The sequence below is a fragment of the Mya arenaria genome, chromosome 8 (assembly GCF_026914265.1).
Source record: "Mya arenaria isolate MELC-2E11 chromosome 8, ASM2691426v1".
Classification (NCBI taxonomy): domain Eukaryota; kingdom Metazoa; phylum Mollusca; class Bivalvia; order Myida; family Myidae; genus Mya; species Mya arenaria.
Genome location: NC_069129.1, coordinates 41,284,987 through 41,309,601, shown reverse-complemented (window position 1 = coordinate 41,309,601; position 24,615 = coordinate 41,284,987). Strand labels below are relative to the sequence as shown.

Below are 24,615 nucleotides of genomic sequence, written 5' to 3'. Positions count from 1 at the left end.
AAGTTTTTAAGGTCTGTCATTTAAAACTTGACCTGTTGAACTCACGGCATCCCAGTTTAAGGAGAAGTTTAGAAGCCAAAGGGTCAGATTAACCTCATCCTGAATGACATCCATTTAATGTTACAAAACTAAGAGCAGCGAAAAAGAGTCCCCTAGTTATTTGAGAGCCGACCAGGCCATGTTACAATGACTCACCCCGAGTTCCAGATCCACAACTCAGACTGTACCAACTCTTTTGAACACGTATCAATACGTATTTCTCAGTATTATGGACAACTGACAAGGTACACCAGTATGGACCCACATTCAGTTCAAAGTTCTTAGACTCCCTTTCGCTTAAATGAGCATTATCTGTTTAACCTGCCAAAATCTATTCATCTATTCAATCTATTGAAGCATAAAACTTCTATATCAGAGTCATGGATCCACTGGTTGGCATCTGATTACCTAAGCTTTATACCATGAATTGACAATAGAAGCTGAGCTTGTTTTCTACGCAGTTATCTCCCTCGATGAGCTGATTACTACACAGAAAAGGAAAAAAACGCAGTATGGAGTTTGGAGCTGAACATGAAGAAAACATCTGTTAAGACAAATATAATTGTGGATATGTCGACACGGACATCAAACATCTTGGGGAAACTCAGCGCTGACATGGGGGACATATACAATATTTCATTTAACAACGGTCTATATTGAAATTGTTGGATAGGGCTATCAGTGTTGCTCCACACGTTTTGTAGCCACTCCTGTTTAGGGAGAAACACTGTTTATAAGAGCGAAGAGCTAAAACCCTAGTTACTGATGAAATGCAAAAGATGGGAACCACAAAACTCTGTACTAAGGAGTAAGGCCACATTTATTAAGATGGCGTAGCCGCATGTAAAGATAAAACATTGCTAAAGCTGACGGAGCTTGCAGCTGTGACGAACTGTTTCGAATATGCTAACCTACAAGGATGGGACAGCATCACTCAAGACAAGACTAGTGAAAATGTGGACATGCCTCCACAATAAAGACAGGGGTCATTGTACCAATGTACCTTAGTGTGTGTTTCCTGGGCAAGGTCAGAGCGTATTTCGTATTGAGGACATGGACCGAGTTAAAAGACAGGAAACATGGAGGATCTGAATTGCAGTTAAAAGTACATATAGCATAACATTCAAAAACAAGAGACCCACTTGGAGGTTCATTATCACTTTTTTGAAATTATTTGAAAGAATATTCTATTATTCAACACAGTGACCTAATTTTCAGACACCATTTTGGTACTCGGCTCGTTCCAAATTCTACCTGGACAAACATTCTACCTTTTACAAAAATTTGGGTCAATTATGAGGTAAATGAGTACATTTTTCTTTGATTTAACCTTTTGACCTGGGGTTTGATTCCATATAGCACAGTTTCAAACTCTACCTAGATTTTGATGAAACAAACACTCTCAGTACGTTAAGGTAGGGCTTAAGCGTAACCAATGTAAACTGGTGGTGACCTTGATGACCAAGAACTGAATTGATTCAAACATGATAAACAAGTTCCATAAAGATTTGGCAAAAAAATGGCCTCGGTTGACCTTGAACTAAAACGATATTCTCTTATTTGACATAAGTGACCTTGTGTTTGGTTCCAGATGTCCAAGTACCTGTATAGTGAACACTGCTTAGATGTTATTGAGGTATGTAAAGAGAAAAGACAATAAGAAGTACAAGGAAATTAAAATAAAGAAAAGCCTTAATGGTAAATATGATTTATTCATTTTTGCGAAGCAGACTACTATATTAATCTTGAAAATATTCTAAAATTATCTGTACCAAAAACTGGTACACCAAACATGATAATATTAGTAATAGTCAATATATCTATGTATAAATGCAAAATGAATTTCATGATAAACAACTTAAACAACTATACAAAATGAACAAGTTTACAGTAATATGAATCACAAGAATCTATCATGGTCTATTCAAGCTATATGAAACTGATGGAGATAGAATACAACTAAATAAACAAGTTTCATAGGTAATTCAATCAAATAATTTGTGAGAATCAATACAATGGCTGGATTTTTAAATGATGATTATGCTAAGTGAGGATTTGCTACAAAAATTTAATCAAAAGTTATGTCATTAGTAAAAGTATAATAAACACTAAACACTACTGGTAGATTGGAGGTATACAATTTATTTAAATATTTACACATACAATGTATATTCATGATAACAAAACTCGTCCAATGGAATTCTTACTTAAACGTTTGTTTTAAAAGTTACTGCACTCAAATATCTGTGGGAAAAACAAGAAGAGACTGTTCTAAACACGAAATTACAACAATGGGATACATTTTTAGGCCTATGACCTCATAATTTATGGGGCGAACGGCAGAACATACCAAGCGACATTAAAATATAGAAGGCGTTGGCACCGTCTGGCATTCTCACCATTATTATGTACCTAGTCTAAGATAATTGTGTCAAAATTTACATCAGCATGGAAGACTGCGTATGTTCAATTTATGGCAATACTTTGGTAAACAGATGAGTCGTCGAAAATCGTGGACTAAATGCGGGATGGACTAACTCCTTATATCATTGTATAAAGTTATGTCCATCCTGCGCACAGCCCTCGAAATACAGTGGATGGTTCTAAACCAGTAATATTAATGATAGACATGATATTTAACAAGAAAACATGCTCAGGAATCTAACAAATTAACCGTATATGCTATAAAAAATAATGCCTATATAGAAAATTATAATGCTTCGTTCACACATTGTTCAATAGCATCGTCTCGACAACTGTTTTTATTTAGATGTTTTATATTTTACAATATGAAAAGAAGAGAGACATTTATAAGAACTATCATAACTAACATGCAATAATGCTTAAACCTGTATGGAATTATCGTAACAATAATAACATGACTAAGACTGAAGTTGTACATAAGAAAGGAATGTTTAATAAAATACTGTTCCTTTAACACACATTCAAACAGAAATCCATAAACATGTAATTCTTTCCTAAAAAAACAAGTTTTTTATATAATTTTTTCTCGACGAAAATAAAAAATTGTTGAAATATTTATATTAAGGGCTTGTAGTGTACTAGTTATTTAAAAAAGATGAAGTTAGTGATACTGACAAAGTTATGTTAGCAAACATGCGTTACATTAGACAGAAAAACGAACCATTATTTTTTGCAAAAAATGCAGTATGTATGAAAATTCAGGGCAAAGACAGGTAGGGGCCCCGTGACTCGGCTGACAAAATGATGATTTTTTGGCCAAGATTTGCAATATTCATGAACAATTAAGGGCAATGGGAGGAAGGGGCCCATTGACACTTTAGATTATGCGTAACTTCAAATATGACCTAGCAATCTCTCTGCATTTACAAAAACATAATTGGTCTTTTCAACATTCAACTTCACATTGAACGCTACAATTACTCTGTGACATCTAACTTTCAAAACCTTGTTTTCAATACACACAACGAATGAACATAAAAGACTAGAGAAAAGAAAATAATATATCTTTGTGTGAAAGAAGAGCTCGTCAAAGCACCATATGAAAACACTTTAATTTTGGACTATTAATAGGAGAATCATAATGTAACAAGAAAAACGAGTAAAAATCAGAACACAAAAACAAGAAATGCAGCATGTAAATGATATAACAACCTCAGATTTTTCATAACAACCGAAATGAAACTGTTATGTCACCTAAATTAAGTTAAGATGAAAATGACCTTTAATTACGTAAATTGTTATATTTATTAACTTATTTTATAGATATTCATTTATAAGTAAGAGACTTTTGATTTTTAATTAAGAATGTGTTATATAAAAGCGTTATATAACTATAATACATATCACGCCTTTAAAAAAGAAACTAAAACACTATTACTTTTCGTTTCAAATAACCAATTACTGGTCTATCTTTGAATTTACTATAACATAAAAATATTGCCGCATTTATTGTATTACACATACAAGGTATAAGTTTTTATGTTATCATTTTGTAAGCAAAAACAGCTAATACAACCCTGTAAAATATGTCAATGTAAGTATTGCAAAAGATCAGAGATTACTTGAAGAGAAAAGAACAAAAAGATATCAACAAAATATACAACAAACTAGAGAACTGAATAATATGCTGAAATATAATACAAAGTTTAATGTCAGTAATTTGTACATGTCTGCAAATGTACATTTTTAAAATGTACATTTGTATAAACTTTCATTGAATTCAGTCAAAATATACAGATTATACAGAAATCATGAACAGTGAGCACATTGATCAGGCTAAAAATCAACCTAGATGAAAAACAATAAAAGAAACAACTTTAACAAAATATAATATATACATGTAAGTATCAGTGCTGACCAACTGTCATGAAAATTAGTGACATAGTTCAATGTAGTAGTTAAATGCAGAAAATACAAAGTATCTTTATCATATAAGTAATATCCCTAATCAAGTATGCATGATTATGATTTGTTCAAGAAATCTAACCAATAATAATAGATACTCTCTAGAACTGAGTATAATTATTAATAATTAACAGTGCTCTTTCCTTAATAAACAAGCGTGCAGAGTTCATAATTCAATGAACATAATTTTGAAGCCTTTGTTAACAAGATTTGTTTAAGTCTTCATCAACAAGATTTAAATAAGTCTTCATCAACAAGATTTAAATAAGTCCTCATCAATAAGATTTAAATAAGTCTTTATCAATAATATTTAAATAAGTCTTTGTCAATAATATTTAAATAAGTCTTCATCTTTAAGACTTGTATGTCTTGATCAATAAGATACTTATGTCTTGCTCAATTCCTTCCAATCTCCTTATTACCCATAAAGTTCCCTCCCTTTAATGTTTGTGTCTTGACATCTCGGAAACATAACATCATATAACAGATATTCATTCCCGTTGAGAATGGAAACACCTTATGTCAAAGACTAAAATGACATAGCACTTTTGTTTGAAATTGGTCACACTATTTATAATATAATATTCACACTAAATGAAAATACTGCTACAATCCTCATCAAAAACAGCTCCTTACTGCTTCAAAACAACAATATCATAATTACCACAATATACTCATAAGTTTATACAATGCTTCGCTGTATGAAATGTTTTTTTTGGATTTCGAGAATATCTCCAAGACCTTTCACACTAAACAAGAACAGATTTCACAGCTCGACACTACAGTTCTTTTTATAATTTTTAACATACAATAAATTTTTATCAGCAAATACAACAATTATCAATACTAACAAATGGGTCTGAACAATGAAAACTACATCAGAAAGTGGAGCACCGTATATCCACACAATAGTTTGTAACAACTTACCAATAAACAATATTACGATTTTATATATCAATGTAAACATTTCATATAAAGGATACAATCTAGTAATAACAGGTGTTAATTTGGCATGAAAGCATGCGTTATGATAATACACATGAAAAGCAAAAATTTGTAAATGCAAAAATTTATCAAAAGAAAACACAAAACTCCAAAACACTTTTAAGATCAACTTAAATTTGTTCCGATACAGCTACAAAGGTATATGTCTATTGTTACTGTAAGTACCAGACATCTTCTTTTGAACTACACATTAAACAGTGTTTGTAACGAGATTTACATGTATATTATTTGTAACGAGATTTACATGTATATTGTTTGTAACGAGATTTACATGTATATTGTTTGTAACGAGATTTACATGTACAGTGTTTGTTACAATGAGATTTACATGTAGATCCTAATTTTGATCTTTAACAAGTCGTGCACAAACTTCATCTTCTCAGACTCAATTCAAACAGCATCTGACATCATCAAGTTTGTTGTCATATGCTTTTTTATGGGCCCTACAACTTTTAATGATAAGGTCTGAAATAAGTCTTCTCCAAGAGTAGCACAGAGCCTGTATGTATTAACACAGCTTAAATCAAGCCTCCTGCATTTGATCCGAGCCCCTGTGCATAGCAGGGGAGTGAATGTGTGCTGTTTTTGGAGTTGTTGCCCCTGATGTGTGCCGCTGCTGCTGGTGCACAGCCAGCTTAGTCTTGTGGGCCTCAGTATCGCAGTGAGATTTGAATTCCTGAACAGTGGACATCTTATCGCTGCAAAGCTTACACTCATATTGAATCTGTTCCAACTTGAGGGTAATATTGACACCCTCAGGGAATTTCCCGCCCGGGAAACACATGAGTCGCTGGTGAGCGACACACGCATCTTTGGCAGGGTAAACCATCTGACATTTCTTACAAATATAGCCAACATCTACGGTGGCCTCCCTTACCAAGGAATAGTCCCCGCTGCTAACCAACGACTTCAGACTCGAGATGGATTTACAGTCCTGGGTGTACTGACCAATCGTAGCCTTAGGTTCCATTAGCTTCGAGCTGACGTCTTTGATCGCCTGCTGCGGGATTTGGAGAAGGGGTAGCGGAGTGCCGTACGTCATTGGGTCGTAACCAAGGAGATGCTCAGTACCTGAAAGAAGACAACAGGTTGTTATTTTTAAACTCTTACATGGTAACTTAAATATATATATAAATTCTTCCATTGTATCTTTTATTTATAAAGAGTAACATTCTAATATATAAATCATTCCATTGTATCTTCTATTCATAAAGAGTACCATTCTTATTTATAAAATGGCAAGGTATTCTTTCTAAGTACTGAAATTCTAAAAGTAGATAATAAAATTAAAAAAACCCTGAGCAATAAGCCTGACACCATGATTTACTCAATGGTCTGAAATTGGTGACAATCCCAGTTTCATCAAACTTATTATTTGCAGATTGCAAGTTTTTTCAGATTTGGAAATTAGAGCAACAAGCCGGTATTCTTGATTTTGCTTGGCTTTGAAAAGGAGGAACAGTAATGTAAAATGTAACATTTGAACATATCATTTTCTTAGTGCTTGCCTGGAACTGGTGCTGAAGTGATTGTTAAACACTTGGAAAAAAAGTATAGTTTGCATTGTTCTTAACCCTACATGATTGATTATTTATCAATAAAAATAATGAAACACTACTTCATTAATGAAACAAAGATAACTGCAAAGTTGTCAGGTTAGTCCTCGAAAACTTGTTAATACAAGACCGAACCCACAGGTTTATGTCACAATAGAAATAATGAAAGCACTAATATTCTACAAACAAGGAATCAGCAAAAGATTTTAAAATTATTGAAAAAAGACAGAAAAGGTAGCTTTTAACTGTATTTTCATATCAATTATGACAGACTTCAAAGAGAGCCCTCTCTAGGAATTGAACTCAAAACTTATTTGGAAGGACACATTATACTTGTAGCCAACTGATACCATAATTTATGCAACTCTTCTTTTGTTTTTATACTGTAATGAAATATATTGGATATTTTCGGACATTGAAATTAAGTTTTTATTGAATATGCCCATTCGTGCTCACCATAAATCATATGTCAAGAAAATAAGAACTTATAGCCAAAGGCTTTGTAATTCTGAATCAAGCCATTTTCATTCTAAAGTTATAACCAACAGTCCCAGAATATAACAAAACCCAGATTATTCAAAAGCCTCACTTTGCTTCCAGCTTGCATGTTAGTGATAATTTTAATTCCTGATTCTTGCTTACATAACGTTTTATTTTTTCTCATTGATTCGCCCACTGACCTGGCATCATCCCAGGTGGCATAGTGGGCATGCCGGGCAGGAAGCTTGGGAGGCCCGGGTACATGTAGGGGAGCATACCCGGGTCCATACCGGGCAACAAACCACCAAACTGCAGGGGGTCGCCTCCCTTTCCACTCTCCTTTCTTGAAGAGCCTGGCAACAAGGGAGGTAAATGGGTTAGACACTGGTTAGATTCTATCAAGTCTAAAGAAAAATACATTTTTTAGATTCTCATCTGAATTTTTAAGATAATGGGGTAGGTGGGTAGTTTTATTATGATTATTTTTTTAAAACAGGGGCAGGTGGCGATGAGAACCTTAAATATTTTTTTCTGGTCTTGTAAATGTGACTACAACTAGTAGACAATTACCTTGGAGGATTATTAAACACACAGTTGTTAGCTATTAGATATGACAAAAGAATTAAAAGAAAATACAAACTGTTTTTTAACTCATCTTTTTCAAAGTTTTCAATTTAATTCTTAAGTTCATGTTTTTATGACTCCGATTAATACCAGTTCTACAGATAACAATATAATTTCAACCAAAACAGCAATTATTCTAACGTCACATTCAAAAGATTTCAATTAAGCATTGTTTGTGTAAAGAAAATATCTGGAAGAAATCTATACAGAAACTCCATTTATTTTGTAGCGGTATATTAATTCCTATGAAACAGACAAGTTTCACCCATCGAAGCCATTTAGCAACTTCTTTTCCTATATATTCATGATTTCCATTAGCGGAATAAGAGAAATTGATAATATTTCGATGGGATTGTGCTAAAATGCTGTTGCTAAGACGTTTTGATTTAAACAAGAAAATAATTATGAAAGACTGGTTGCCATGGAAACATCTGTTAATTAGTCTACCATGGATCTTTTAATGTATTTGATCTATATCCAGAGGAAAAACGAATTGTCTAAAGAAATGGACCTAACGGGGCTAATATTATTTTGACTTTACGAGTCTACTTATAATGTAAGAATGTATTTGTCGAGAGAATTAAGCTTGGGTAAAAATGACAAATGAATGCCAACAGGCGTTATTAAAGAATTTACTAAGAACATATCTTGTTTGAACTAAGATGGACAATACAGCAGATGGAACAATCTATGTTATAAGACTAAAATGATTAAATAGAAGTGTCAGTTTTATCAAAGTCTGCTTCAAGCTAACTTCTTTTTTTAACATTGATCAGGGGAAAAAGCACCAAAGTACATTAAAACATAAATTGTCACTAAAAGCCCACACCAAGATTGTTATACAGGGAAACATTAACAACGCAGCAAAAAACCAAGAGCACCATTAGTAATTGCAAACACTCATCTGTTTTTCTGTTTATCGTGGTACATTACTCATCATTATTATGCCTACAGCATTGTAATCCATAATGTGTACCAAGTTTCATGCTATCATTTTCACAACAACTGCATCAACTCTTCTGCCAACACCAAGACAATGGATAATACCTTGACATTCTTTCTTTAAAAAATAGACAAGTTAATAAAAAAAAACATGCTAGCATCTCTGACACATACCTTCTGACCTTCCCGAGGACTTGCCCCCTTCTTTAGACAAGGAACCATCTTTCTTCATACTTTGCAACAATTCCGGTGGTAAGAGACCCATCCCTGAAGAAAAAGCATATTTTTATCATCCAATATTTGTACATGTTTTCGTTGACAAGACAATTTCAAAAAAGTTTGTTATCGAGAAATTTGATTTCTGCAATTATAATAAGGTGTGATTTTCAGGCATTTTTAAAAAACAACAACATTAATTTGCAGTATTTTTTTTCAGTAATTTGATCTCCAACCAAAAGTTCATGATAATTAATCATTGTACAGTTTACATGTCCAAAAAATGTTACATTTATCACCAAATTCATTTATTCTTTAATTGAACATTAAAGTGCATACATGTTGATGAGAGTTATCAAATATGTTCTAAAATTAGAATGATGTTCATTAAGTAATTTCAATGGTCTCTGTATAATATCATTCTGTACAATTATTATGAATGCATTTCTATGAGCAAACATTTGCCCAAGCGAACCTAATATGAAGAGTAAATGAATATGCTTACGAGCAATGCTGGCATTGACAAAAAGGCTATGACATTACCTCATTTTTGTTTGTGCAATAACAGATGTGTTAAAGTGATTGTTACCTGACATTGCTTGCGAGGGAATCCCAAGGGGCCCAAGCCCCATACTCTGTAGCTGGGCCAGCTGGTTGTGGGCACTCGCTTCCTCCATCATCTTTCGCATGTGATCCATCTCGCTAGCCTGAGATGTATGTAAGAGACCTGACACGCCCCCCATCGATGACACCGATGATGTCATCTCCCGCTCCGCGTCACTCTGGGACTGAATGAATTCACGCACCTTATCGATGTGCTTCTTCGTGAAGATATGGTCCTGGATTGTGTACTTGTGTGAGTACTTGAAATTGCAGCGCGTGCATTCTTCAGGAGGCTTTGGAAAGTCCATGTCAGACCCGTATGACTTCATATTCAACTTGGCCTTCTTTTCCTTGGCCCGCGCATTCTGGAACCACACTTGGACCACACGTTTTTGTAGCCCAATGACTCTACCAAGCATCTCACACTCGGCCATGGTTGGTGTCTTGTAATCCAGGAAAATGTGTTTCATTATTCTGACCTGTAGGCTGGTCATCTGGGTGCGATAGCGTTTCCCAGCTGTGCTGCCAGGACCTGACTGGGTCTGACTGTGTGCAGGAGAAGTTGGGGAGCTGCTCATAGACAGTTCCTCGTCATGATCTGCTCCATGGTGAAGTGCATTGTCATGGTTAAACCGGTTCATCATGTATGCTTGATCTACTGCTGAGCCAAGAATGCTATGGACTGAATTCCGCCCACTGTTGTGTCTCTGCCTCTCAATCTTGTCCCCACTGCTGCTATGGCTACTGCTCAAACTGGATCGAGAATTTGGTCCATTTCTCGCTTTTTCATCATTACGAGTGGATATTTTAAGCGGCTTGCTGAGGTCCAGAGGAGCATCGTCATCTGCAGCAGGGGAGACTTGAGTCTCAGCCTTCATTGGTGTTGAAGTATACTCATGGGGATGTGGTGTCCCTTTATGAGAGCTGTGACTTGTAGAACTAAGCTCATTAATGTACTTCTTAAACGAGTCCTCATAAAACTGCTTCATAGACATCTGAATTGGATCAGCCATCGGAGGAAAACCAAGACTACCCATACTTGTTTGTGGCATGTATGGTAGAAGGCCCTGCATTGCTGGAGGAGCCAAAAGCTTGTTGTAGTCTGGAGACGGTGGAAGCATGTTGGACGGAGAAGGTCCAGGGCTTTCTATTGCAGCGTCAGGAATTGCGTCAATATTAATTTCACCCTTAGCCATTTCATCAGGGTGCTTGGTGGCCAAGTGAGATTCGAGGGCAGACTTGGCACGGAAGAGGGCTCGACATACAGGGCACCTTTTGTGAATCAGCTGCTGGTGTGCACGGTACTGACCCTTGCGTTCTCGGGCTCGTGTATTCTGGAACCACACCTGCACGACTCTCTTTTTAAGCCCAACATCTTTTGAGATTGCTTCAAGCTGCTTGCGGCTTGGATTGCAGTCGATCTGATATTTTTGATACAGGTAGTCAAGTTGTTCAGGTAGAATAGTGGTGCGTAGACGTTTATCTTTTGGCTGATCATGATCATCTTCCTCATCTTCATATTTGCGTTTGATCGGAGATTGCATATCCATTCCTTGCTGGGAGGCACTATTTGCGGCCATGTTCTGCAGCATCCCAAATGCACTGTTCATGTACATACTATGAATACTTTGATGCTCCCTGTAGTGCTCATATTGGCTGAAGGAGGCTTCACATTTGTCGCACTGGAACTTCTTCCCATCCCCACTACTGCTGCTCAAGTCCTTCTTACCAAAGTTGGAACACTCGGATTCCGAGTCGGAGAATGCTGTGTTGTCTAGAGATGTCACGTTAGAGATTGAGTCACTGTCATCAGACAGCATGTGAGATTCCTGCTTCTCGGCATCAGTGTAACAGTTACTGCGCTTCTGGTGGCGAATAAGATCATAGTACCGCTGGAATACATTGCTACACTTTTTGCATTGATAGTTCAACCCGGATGTCCGACCATATGGAGAGTTACCTGAAGCGTCCTTAACATTATCTTGAGGCTGATTTTCGTAAATTTTCCTTGCCTTCTGTCTGGCATTTTGGAACCAGACAACAATTACCCTTGGGCTCAACCCAAGCATTTTTGAAAGGTGTTCAAGTTCATCATCTTTAGGGTAAGCATTCTGCTCAAAGTATTCCTGTAGACATTTGATCTGATAGTCTGTGAATCTTGTTCTGTTTGCTCTCCTTCCTGTTGACCCGCTACCTGGAGGCGAGTAGTTGAGTGAGTCATATGTTGGGGTGGATGAGTTTGGGGTTGTCGAGGTCGGCGGAAAGTTAGGGGTGCTCATCCCTGAAAAACTGCTGGCAAAGCTCTGCATGAAGCTGCTGCTTGCGGCTGGAGGGGTTATCATTGGTGACTGGGAAGCAGATGGTGCAGAGTGAAAGGGCTTGGGTTCATTCTGTGGAGGTGGAGTCCTCATAGCAGTGTGTGAGTGTGGAGTTGACATCACCTGAGGTTTATCTTCTATTTTTGGTCTGATTGGCAATTCTGGTACTGGTACATGATTCTGTGGCCTGCCTAGTAGAGGCATTGGTTCTTTTGGAGGATCAGGTTTAAGATTTGTAACAGTTGCAGACTTCATGTTCACAAGTTTCTCATCCATTGGCTCTTGGACCTCCTTCTTAATATCTCTTTCATACTTGACCACAGCAGGACTTGGACTCTTGGACAAAGGTGGGCTGCTGTCCTCTATAACTGTAAGCTTTCCTGTTTTCTCATACTCTTCCAGGTCAAGGGTAGTCGAAGGGGGATTGTTAAAATTGTATGGCGAGTCCTTGTTTCTCTGTCGTTCTTTGAACAATGTATTCCTGAACCAGTGTTTGATCACTTTCATTGGCAAACCTGTCTGCTCAGACATAGACTGTATCTGCTCTTCTGATGGAGAGTTGTTAATATCAAAATAACCTCTAAGAACCTTCAGTTGCTCATCATTGATTCTGGTTCTTGCCCGCTTTTGATTAGCAGCATTGGCAGCTTCCATCTGGCGTCTCTGAACACTGGGGTCCAGGGGCATGTTGGATAAAGAGGGCGGCATGTCCAGACCACCAGGATGGGGCATCATCATTGGCATCATGGAGGGCTGGCTCATCATCATTGGCATTGGAAGCATCCCCATTCCAATCATGTTCATCATGTTTAGCATGTCAAATGACATCTGGGCTGAGGGTGGGGGTGGTGGTGGTGGAGGAGGCATCTCTTGTTTCACATTAGACTTCTCTTCGGGAGTTGGAGTTACTGAAAGAGGTGTGGATGGCAATTCAGGAGTTGGAACTTCTTTAGGAATCTTCTTCTCAAAGTCAGACTTTACCTTATCTCCAACTTCTTCTACAATATCAATAGGCACAACTTCTTTGTGCACTTCTTCCTCATGAGCCTTCAAAACCCAGACACTGCTGAATTGTTTTCCACAATGGTTGCATTTGCTTTTGTTCATTTCTGGCAAATCAACAGCTTCCTTTTTGTCACTAATTTTTTCATCCTTGACTTCAGTTTCATCCTTAATTTTCTCATCTTTAAGATCAGCTCCATCAAGCTTTCTTTCATCATTAACATCTGTATCATTTTCTTTCTCATTCATTTCTTCCTCCTTTTTACACGCCTCTTCTTCTTTTTTAATTCTACGTTGATTAAACTCATTAAATTGCATGACACACTCAAATCCAAAGTTTTCCAGCAAGTTTCTCTGGACTGCAGTCTTGACTCGTCCTGTGAATCTTGATTTGTTTCCAGGACTTGGTCCTGGAGATGCTGAGCTTCCTGAACACATTAACTGATGCTGAGCAAATGATTCAGCAGAGTTGAACACAGCTGTACATCGCTGACACATCTGTATACTTCCTGAGAGTTGTGTTGTGGCTGTAGATGTAAAAGATGAACCCGCAAGTGAAGAAGAAAATAATTCTGATGACTTTGTCAAATCCCTATTGGAAGATGCCTCAGAGATCTTTTCTAGAGCTTTTGAAGCAGTTGAACCACTTCCTGATGAAAACTTTGCCTTTGAACTACTGGTACTAGACTGACTAGAGGAGGATCCTAGGCCAGACCCCAGGGGGAACATGTGACTCGGAAGGGAAAGGGGAAGAAGTGGAGGTAAACCAGCCAGCAGGGGAAATCCCTGCATTGAGGGCATGCCCGGTATCCCTGGAAAACTTGTAAGCCCAGGAAGTCCTGAGAACAGCAGTGACTGCTGGGAAAGTGAGGTCTGCTTGCTGAGGAAATCATTCAGGAGTTTCTGCTGAGCTTGAATTGATTTGTCCACTGGCTCTTCAATCAGAGGTCTTGACAGATCAACCTCTCCTGCCATGGCTAGCTCATGAAGTTTGGAGGCCCTGGTCTGATGAGCAACTGAGCGAATGTGGATATCAAGAGTGGAGCCCTGACTATAAGATACCTTACATATATTACATTTAAAAGGTCTCACACTGTCATCTTCTGGCGATGCTTCTCTGGATTTCTTAGCTGATGATTTCTCAGATGAGTTTGAAGCTGAAGTGATAGTTGCTGAGGCTGGTACAGAATCAACAGATGAAATCTGAACAGCGTCAGTTGATGCTGGAGCAGGTGAAAGTGATGCTGATGAACCATCGGGATGACTCATGTGCTGCTTCATCTTATGAAGATGGGAAACAGAGTTGTAATGTACAAGAAGAATGTTCTTCTGTGTAAACGATTCTTTGCAGACTTCACATTTGTATGGCCTGTTTGGGTCAAGGAATTTTTCCATGGGGTAGTTTAATTTGTCTCCTTTCTTATGCATCAAAGTCTTGTTATGGGCAGCTAGGTATTGCTGTTTTGTGAAAGCGACCTTGCAGCGATGGCATTTGAACTTTCTGTTCGGGTCCTCGTACGAGTGTTCCGCAAATGCTTGACTATTGATGTAATCTTCAAAGAACTGTTGCTCCTTTGAGTTGAGATCATTATTACTTAAGTCCATGGCCTCTGAGCTACTACCCTTATCATTGCCGTTCTCCATAGATCCAGGAGTTCTGGCAGGGGAAATATCTCTAGAAGAAGAGTTGTCACCATCAGGAATTCCATTCTCAGAGACGATCAGACCATGGTCAGAGTTTGTGTTCTCCTTATCCTTAAAACCTTCTGGTAACTGTAGCACCTTGCGCAGTTTTGGATCAGTCAAGAACGTTGAGAAAGCAAGCGCATTAGCGTAGATCTCAGCTCTGTACTGTTCCATTTCGCTCTCTCCTAGGTCATGTGATGTTCCCTCGATATGCTTTCTGAGAGCTTCTATCGATGGAAATGTCTTCGAGCACAAGTTACATGTGACTGATGACTTGATGATGTGCATCTGGGCATGAAAATGAAGCTTTTGTTGAGATTTGAAAGCAAGTGTACATATTTGGCACTGGTACTTGTATTCCGATCGATCAGAGGAGCTGAGTCCGATCGATTTGGCATGGATTTCACGGAAATGCATCTGCAATGCTTGAGCAGTTTTAAAATACTGGTTACATCCTTTTTTCCAGCAGAGGTAGCCTGGTCCTCGAGGCGTCTGCTTCAATTCAAGATGGCCGAGCTCGTTCTGATGCGAGTAGAGCTGGTCGATGTTCAGGAATGTTTTCGAACATGTCTGGCATCTGAATTGATCGTCTATGTCCTTATCACCTTGAAACGAGGTGTCTAAACCTGGCAATAAACAAAATATGGAAAATTAATAAGACTTGTAATGTTAAGTATGGCTCCTTTATGATATTTAAATTTTGAGATGGAGAAACACTAATTAAGACTGAAATCTGAATTAATTCAGTTTGAAAAAATTGACAGATGTTAACATTGCAAAAGCTTGAGTGCACCATAAAATATGTTAACAAACATTTTGTCCTAGAAGTTATCTATCACATCCATTTAAATTGCTATAACTTATCCTATGGTTCCATTTTTGGACGTTAAGAAATCAGATTTGCTTTGAAAAAGATTACTAACTATCCTCTGAAGCAAGTTTAGTCCACTCAGCATCCAGCATATCAAGGTTAACTTCCACCATTTTTGCGACCTTCATTGAGGATTGAGGTTGATGCATGAAGTCTGGCAACACTGTTGGCGGCATCTTGGCCTTTGGATCATTTGGGTCAATAACAAGGTCGAGCAGTTTTTGCAGGCCATCCGAGGTCACATTATGAACAGACGTCAAATGTTTCTGGACTTTTGATTTCTCGGAAAACGTTTCTGCGCACAGAGGGCAGGTAAGAAAGTGATGTTGTGCGAGGTATGGAGCAGTCAACAGCTGGTGTGGGGACAGCAGATGTGGCGGCGTGTTTGTCAACGTTTTTAGATGCATCTCATTCACTGATGCCTCACCTTGACTCTTAGCATCACCTGAAAATAGATTAAAAAATAGTTAAGTATATAAGTTGGTAATATTTTATTTAAAGTAGAATATGAAGACACAAATTCAGCCCCAGGCTAGTTCCAGGAAAAACAACAGTTCTAGTGTCTTCTTGGTGTAGACGGAAAAACACTTGACAACTTCCAACCTCGAAAGCTGAGTTCTCTTGAGTTAAGTTTCCATAATGTCACACAAAAAGAAGAAAAAAAAGTAAGAGAATAAATGAGGCAACATTACCAATTATTATCTTTCAATTAAGACTTAAACCGACACCATCGCCTTTCATAAAAGGTTGTTAGTCCATAACTGTGAAAAAAAGGTTATTCTCCTTTTAGACACATGTGTGCTTGATCGCAAATATTTTGTGTTAATGCCAATTTATTTGGTAAATGTTAAAATCCCAAGCTCATAAATTAAATGCCAAATGAGTTTGGCATGTCTATATACATCAACATTGTAGGAGAAATCTAAAATGCATGAAGTTAACATCTTTTTTTTTTTAAGGTGAAATTAAAAGAAAATATAACAGATAGACAATACATTATATAATACAACAATGCATTTTTTAAATCAACAGGTAAGAAATCTGCTCAATTTTGTTGCATTTTCTTTGCACAAAATTCACATGCCGTACAGTTTCTTAGACAATAACATTGATTTCCACATTAAATGCAAAGAATGCATAATCGAAAACCGCAAAAACTCATCAGAAAACAGAGGAAAAAACTTAATTATTTTAATTACATTAGAGAACAAGTTCAACCACTTCAGAAGCTTCTTTGAAACCCTGATCAATCAAGTTCTCTAAACAGACTGGTTTCTAACATAAACACCACACAGTCTGCGAGAAAAAACAGGCGACCAGACAACATACATGGCCACTCAGTCAGCAGCTAAATACAGTAATTATGCCACTTGCAGATCATTCTCCGTTAATTAATTACCACAACCACTTCCCCAAACATTCGCATAGCCTCCTTGTTATTTTTTTAGTTCAAGCTTTCAACTGATGCATGGTACATGATAAACGTCATTATTGTCTAGTTGCTGCGATTTCACTTTTGTTATAGAATAACTTAAAACTTAACAATTACAAACTAATATGATAACAGATTGTATCTTATGTTCATGAATCCTAAGCACAATATTACAAAACAATGTAATATATATTACAGTGTACCTTATTAAGTGTCCCTGGTGAAAACGAGTAACATAAATCCGTGAACCTAACTTCAAATGATTGCGGAAGCACAAACCACGACAAACTATCTGATATTTCTCGTTTCATGCCATCCTAATTCCATCTACATATCGCAATCATTAATAACGTTAACATAAACAAGTTTGTGTTTTTGCCAGCCTATTTTCAGCAGTCATTTTTTTAACAGTGGAATGGACTAAAGCCAGGACTTAATTATCTTATATTCCGAGAAAATCAATTAATAGATGGAAGAGAGGTAATTACGCACCATTATTATCGCAACATAATATGCCAATTCTGCTTTTATTACTCTGTTAATATAGAATTATCTCGCCGATACTTTAAAATTCCATTTCTAAAATGATTTTTGACTACATTTTTTTCGAAATCTGATAACAAAGTCTACACTGATAGAAACCAAACTGGGGAATGATTCAGTGCTCATTGAATATGTTGTCAAGAGATAGCGAAAATTACTCATTAAGATAAGATTCTTTTTTCCAAGAAAAATAGCATCTCAGCTTGCTAATATTAAGAGTGGAAAAAATCGGAGAAACAATCAGAATTAATAAGCTATTAAGATTGCTTAAGATCAGGTAGATGATAAATAGGCAAGAAATATAATCAACGCTTAGCAATAAAAGAAATATTGCCCAGAATGTGTGCATGTCTTTATTTTTAGCAGATAAAAAATCCACATTTCAAAACTTTTAATGAAAATTAGTGAAAATAAGTCTTAATTTTTCTGAGTACCCATTTTACCAGTGTAACAAGCACTTTGAAATCAAAAGTACTGCAGTGCTTCACATAGAATGCAAACTTTACATTGTATATAATTAGCAATATAATTCCCCCAGGAATCAGAGACATGTAAATATTTCAGAATAATTCAACCGCGAAATTCTTAGGAAGAAAATCAACTTGGGAGAACCAAGGGGCAAAAAAGATTTAATAATCTTAGCATAAAGAATTGCTACCAATTTGATTAATTATGGTAATTAACACACAAACTGCTTGTTTTTGCCATCCAATGGAAAGGCAATCAAAATTCCAAACTTTTTTCCTCGTTAAACATGGTTTGTAATTACAGTCTTGTCTTCATACAATAATATTGTGGGCTTGTAAAACCTGCAGGGAATTACTCAGGTACCTCTTTACATTTGGATATTATTCAAATTTAACTTTGTAAATTACATGATATGACATAGTGTTATAAATTTTATAAGTTTTAAAAGAAATAAGGAAGGTTAAACAATAGAATGTACCATACATTTTATGATAAACCCAATCCTTAAAGCTGCACTCTTACAGATTGAAGGTTTTTACTCTTTTTTTTGTCTTGTAACGAGCCAATTTATGCGAAAATGCATGGAAACCAGTGACATAAGACTGCTGACAAAAAATCAGATCGCAGATTTTCATATTTTAGTTCAAAAATTGATGTTTTATGCATTTTCCTTAAACCGTTTTTAGCCGTAAAACATTTATTTTCAAACGGAAATATGAAAATCTGTGATCTGATATATTTTTAGCTGTCTTATATCTCTGGTTTGCAGATATTATACGCAAAAATTGGCTCATTCCAAGACAAAAAATAAAAAAAAGTCGTGAAAATGGTAAATCTGTGAGAGAGTAGCTTTAACTATTCTGAAAAAAAATCACATTGTTAAAAATTCATGGAAATATATCACATTACACAATGATACAGTATTTAGTTTGGAAAAGAAATATGAGCAATATTACTTTTAAAACCGCCAACTAATGAGCTACTTACTTATCAACCGTAAAAAAAAATACATTTTCTACAGAAACATTTTGAGTCTAAGGATGGCTTATCAGTAAGGCTTAAGAGAAAAGTTGCAAACTGATTCTGATAAAAATCCTACTTGATAACTGATTCATTTACCAGAAATTTTGTATGTTTATACAAATGAGAGAAAAAAATGAACATTAATTAGAGACTTCCAGAAAACTGCTGCTGGGAACTGATAAAGTGCCGACCTATAAAAATAATTTATGTTAAGTCAAGAATAATATTTGTTCCAAACCTTTGAAAATCTGTAAAATCCTTCACATATTGGCACTACATGACAACAAGTAGGGATAGCTAATGACAGACCATGTGGCCTTATGCCATTCCGTAAGAGCTTCCATATTTAACAACTTCTTTGTTTTTGTGTACCAGTTAGGTACAAACTGTCTGAATGGTGACAGTGCTAATGGCCAACTGTAAATTAGTCAGTACTAAATAATGCTTAACATCTTAGAACCATTGCCATGGAAACACTCTCTAATAATAAATATGCTTGATAAGAGGGCATACTTTTTAAATATTTTATAATTCTCAACAGTGTAAGCTTATGCCTGCCATTTTTTATCCGGATGTCAAACTTTTTAAAGCCTCATAAAGTATAATCATGAATTAACTGCAAAAAAATCGAGAGCACTTCAGAGCGAATAACTTTTTTTTTTCAGTTCTTTTCAAAAAGGAGAATAACTGATTGAAGGGGAATAACTTATTAAAGCTAGAGTTATGTACCTTGCTATACCTGTGTATATTAATTCCGGCAACATTTATACCAAGTTTGACTTGAATATCTTAAACATTTCTTGAGTAATTGGCAAGTATAAATGCCAGCTGGCAACAACCACAGCTTTATACATGTATTTCGATAAACACATAACGTAATACGACACCATATAAATAAGGCTTTAACTAGAAGTATTAAACATGTTTGATTTGTTTAATTTTAGCCGCAGGAAGTGGAAATGTCAGGTTCTCAACGTTATGTAAAACATAATAAATACGGTCACAGATGCATGTATAATCATTGTTTTAGCAGGAACACCACCTGCGGACACTTGTCTGGTGTTTTTTTCTGCATATTTTAAACAAATATAACAGCCTAAGTTTCGGTCTGCTACACATGTGCGTATTGTCCTTGGCAACAAGTAAACTAAGTTTGGTGAGAATACCTGGAACAAGTTTTTGGTTATGATCAAGTTTCAAGGTGCTGATGGTGACATTGAAAACCTGGATGCCAAGGCCATAGCAAAGTCTCAACTACAACGTTTCTTAGAAAAACAAACAAGATATTAAGACAAAAAAAAATATATATATATATTCTAATACATCTTAAGATGACAGCTGTGACCCTCACCTTTGTTTGACAAAGTGTCAATGTTGTGCTTTATTGTGTTGTTGTTGTTGTTGTTGTTGTAGCTGTGTGTCGGTGAGACAGGGGCAGTAACTCTGTCTTTTCTTTCACTTGTCTCTGGCTCGGTCACGTTACTGTCTTCATCAGCGACCCCATCTGAAATACAAAAAACAAAAGATATACAATTTGGTTTTATCCGAATTTACTTAAGCTTACATATGAATCACTCTGTTTCTTGGGTAGAAACCAGTGTTCTTTACGCATAGCCAAAACAATTTGTCACTGGTGCACATGGTGCTCAAACACATACCACTTGGTTTAGAGGCCCACATAACCCTAGCATCACCACCTAAAAGGAAAAAAAATCAACTTTTTCGGCCAGAAATCACCTGACTTAAATTAGTTCACTCATTTGTGCTCCCTAAGAAACACAGAATTTATTTATTTCTGCTAGATGTTTCACATTATTAAAAAGAATAAAACTTCCCATTTTATTGCACATTACACTAAAATTACACTTGAAACTAACAAAATATCATTAAAAATACTCCTTCATGACTTAAACACCCAAGTAAATATCGAAAGACAAGCGTTTTTTTAGCATAAAATTTTAAGATCTAGAAAACTCGAATTTTAAACTTAACTCCAGCCAAAATCTTCTCATTAATATCATTAATAGCACGGTTTATGTATGGCTTATCATATAATTTCCTGCGACCCCACAAGATTTTCCTTCTAATCAACACCATTATCAAATCCTGTTAATGCAGGCTCCCGAAATGATACAGATGCTGTTTTTCAATATCATATACCCATATAGCATTCATTATCTTTCAAAAATCACATGATAATCTTTAGAGCTTTGTACATTGTTCTTGTGTTTACTAGATGTTGATTTTTTACTAAGTTCTGTAATTATTATGTTTATGTTATCATCCTGTATACGTTGCAAAACAATTAAAAACTAGTTCAACAAAAGTTAATAAAATTTGAAAATAATTGTATCAAAAGAATAATACAATCGACTATACCAGGTACATCATATTTTGCTGTGTATTTTATAAGTCACCATGGCAGATATCAATGTACATGAATAAGTTCATGTATTTCACTTAATGTATATTTCACTTACAATGTACATAAATATCACAATTCCACTTCATGTAAAAATATCCAGCCGAATAAATCCTAATTAAATCCCAAGAAAATTCCACTGTCTGTAATTTTTATTGTATAATCTCTTAATTAAGTCTGATTTTTCACCTTGACTTCTCTGGTTAAACATTTAGTGTATTATAAGAATTCCATGAGAAGGTTGTTGTTTTTAGAAGGGTTTTGATCACAGGCATTTGAACAAATATATCTGGTGCTAAAAACAATCTCACCACTTTCACACTTGGGCTATGAGACAATTTGTCTAAATTTCTTCAGCTCTGCTATGAAGTGATTTTCTAGAGGTCTACATTAGTTTACAATGTGTAAGTAATTATAAACAACAGCAAACTGTTTGTAACCTGACAGCTGGATGAAGCAACATTGAAATTCACAACAATACAACAATCAACTAAAAACAATAATACTGCTTGGCATTGAGTGATTATTAAATACAGCCTAAATTGGCATTAAAAAGAGAGTTATATTTAAAATGACATTTACTTGATGGTTTTAATCTTTATACTGAATTTTGCATCTGAGAGTGATGTTCATTTTACAGGTTTTCTAAATACTATTTGAGTTATCTCCCTTGCCATAAAGTATATTAGGCCGCAATTAATAAATAGGTTGTTATGCATTTCCCTACCCCTAAAAAAATACCACAAATTGAATATTTTTTTAGCCTCGGGTGGTCATTTTTTTTCATCATAGAATTAAAGGCGCACAGTCTAGATTGCTGCACAAAAATCCTTTAATATTTAATGCATTTTTATTTTTAACCCATGGTACAGATTAAAAAAATATTAACCTTAATGATTTTTTTTTTTCATTAATAGCTACAAAGCCACAAATATCCCAGTTAAAAAAGAGCCAATTTTGATTCATCATTACCATGCATTTTTTTTAAATTGATCAAGCCAATTGAGTTAAATGTGAAAATTCATTAAAAAAAAAAAAAAAAATCACCAACCTATATTGTGCTCCTTTTAGGGGTAACACAAACAAAACAACCCACATCTAAATATAGGGGTAGGTAAATAAAGCCAACAACCTTTTTATTAAATGTGGCCTTAATTTTTTTTATCTTGTAATACCTGTAACATTTTTTGTCAAAAACGCAATCTCATCCAAACTCCCAACTTTGTACAGTAACGGTAGCCTTCCACATTTTGTTGTCATTTTCAATTCCTTTAAAAAACACTCAGACATAACTCCAAGATTTTCATTAAATTCCAGGTAATGTTTCAGTTTTTCGATGTCTTTCTCCATATTAAACTCCTGCCACAAAAAAAGAATGCGCATTCAACACTGAGATTTTTACAAATGAAAGTCTTTTTTCAAATCAATCTTTCACATCCTTTCTGCATTATGACTATCTAGCCAATTAATTAACGCGTCATTGAACCAATTTATTATAAGGGCTGTTCAAAACAGCAATTACAGTTATTTTTCCTCCCTTCGTGTCAAACTGTATTAAATTTTGACAATAATAACTTAGGCTAAGATGGTTTAGCAAATACAATAATTCCAACAGGTCAGTAGGGTCTTTATCTTGAAAAATGAAACAGGTTTCTTTTCCATAACAATAGTCCCTGAACACTGTAATTATTATTGATTTTAATTAAGGAAAAATGACAGACAGAAGTACTGTGTCTGAGGGGTTGAAATGTGCCTCTAGATAATTTTACTTCTAGTAATGAGGTATGTAATGAGACTTGTTAGTGAAATTAATAGACAAGAAATAACGAAACCTAAAGATCCAACGAGCTGGCCTTGTTTTAACCTTAATTAACTTTTAGACATTCAGCAGACTGTACCAAATTATTGACATCTTTGACATGGCTAGGAATTTGTACAATTTTTCACTGAAAATGCGAAATTTATGAGTTATTTCCATACTGGTTCATGTGTCAATCCAGTATAGTAATTATATGAACAAAGCCACCAAATTTGGAAGTACTTATTTAAAAGATGCATGACTTAATTTGTAAACAATCATTTACATGGAATTTTAAGGATTGAACAGAAACGAATATTAAAGATGATTCAAATATTTAAAATAAGCTGTTTGCAGTATTTGATGATTCTAACAGACAAAAGCACTGCTGATCGAATGCTGATGCTTGTCTGATGTATTTCAGTCAAAAAAGGGGCATAACTCAACAATTATGAAAGGGAGAGTTAATGGCCTTGCTATGAATGTATGAATGGTCCCTGGCAAACATTTGTACCAAGTTTCATTTGAATAGCTCAAACACTTTTTCATAGTATGGCAATAGTTAAAGGATTTATACAACAAAGCAGACAACAACAACGCCTTCATTAGAAGCCAGCATTAATTATACAACTTTATTAGATTAATTATCTAATTAAGGAATTACAAATGACAAAACTGAGTCAATCTGATTTCTAATGCATCATCGATATGACCTAAATTAAATATATAGAAGAAAATGCCCTGATTGTTCAGATATTTGTTCAAGTTAACAATGCTGTTCACTTCAACGTTGTTCACTTTGGAATCTCTGCTGCTCTGGAAGTTTAATTCATACATTTTTAATAGGTTGTATTTCTATCTCAATTGAATAGAACTGTTTACATGTACATGTTTAAATTTAAATATATTACCACATCATCAAATTGTTAATGTTTAAAAGTTAACAACGCTGTTGTAAATCATGTCGTGCACTTTTACAAAGTTCAGAACAATCGGCCCAATAACACTTCCTATCATATAACATTGTCAAATTTCAAGACATAACTCTAAACTACGATCCAAAATTGCAGACTGTCTCATATTCAAAACAATATGTAAGTAAGAAACGTTGTTTTTTTGCAGCATATGCATCTGTTATTGTTTTTTGCCTCATTTGGAAACCCGGGTTTTAAAGCTGGAGGAAGATTTAACTCCGTCC

At 35.5% G+C, this 24,615-nt stretch overlaps 1 protein-coding gene across 2 annotated transcripts in view; it reads right to left on the bottom strand.

The window, feature by feature from the left end:
• Nucleotides 1-1,731: 1,731 nt before the first annotated feature.
• The window catches only part of LOC128242661 (zinc finger homeobox protein 4-like), an 82,537-nt gene continuing 59,653 nt past the window's right edge, over nt 1,732-24,615 (bottom strand). For both annotated transcript variants that reach the window (XM_052959901.1, XM_052959900.1), the window contains exons 4-9: nt 20,549-20,701; nt 15,784-16,176; nt 9,841-15,486; nt 9,210-9,302; nt 7,670-7,822; nt 1,732-6,504 (exon numbers count right to left, since the gene is read on the bottom strand). In XM_052959901.1, coding sequence (XP_052815861.1) covers nt 5,957-6,504; nt 7,670-7,822; nt 9,210-9,302; nt 9,841-15,486; nt 15,784-16,176; nt 20,549-20,701 — 6,986 coding nt within the window. In that variant the 3' untranslated portion in view covers nt 1,732-5,956. The remainder of the gene's footprint in view (nt 6,505-7,669; nt 7,823-9,209; nt 9,303-9,840; nt 15,487-15,783; nt 16,177-20,548; nt 20,702-24,615) is intronic.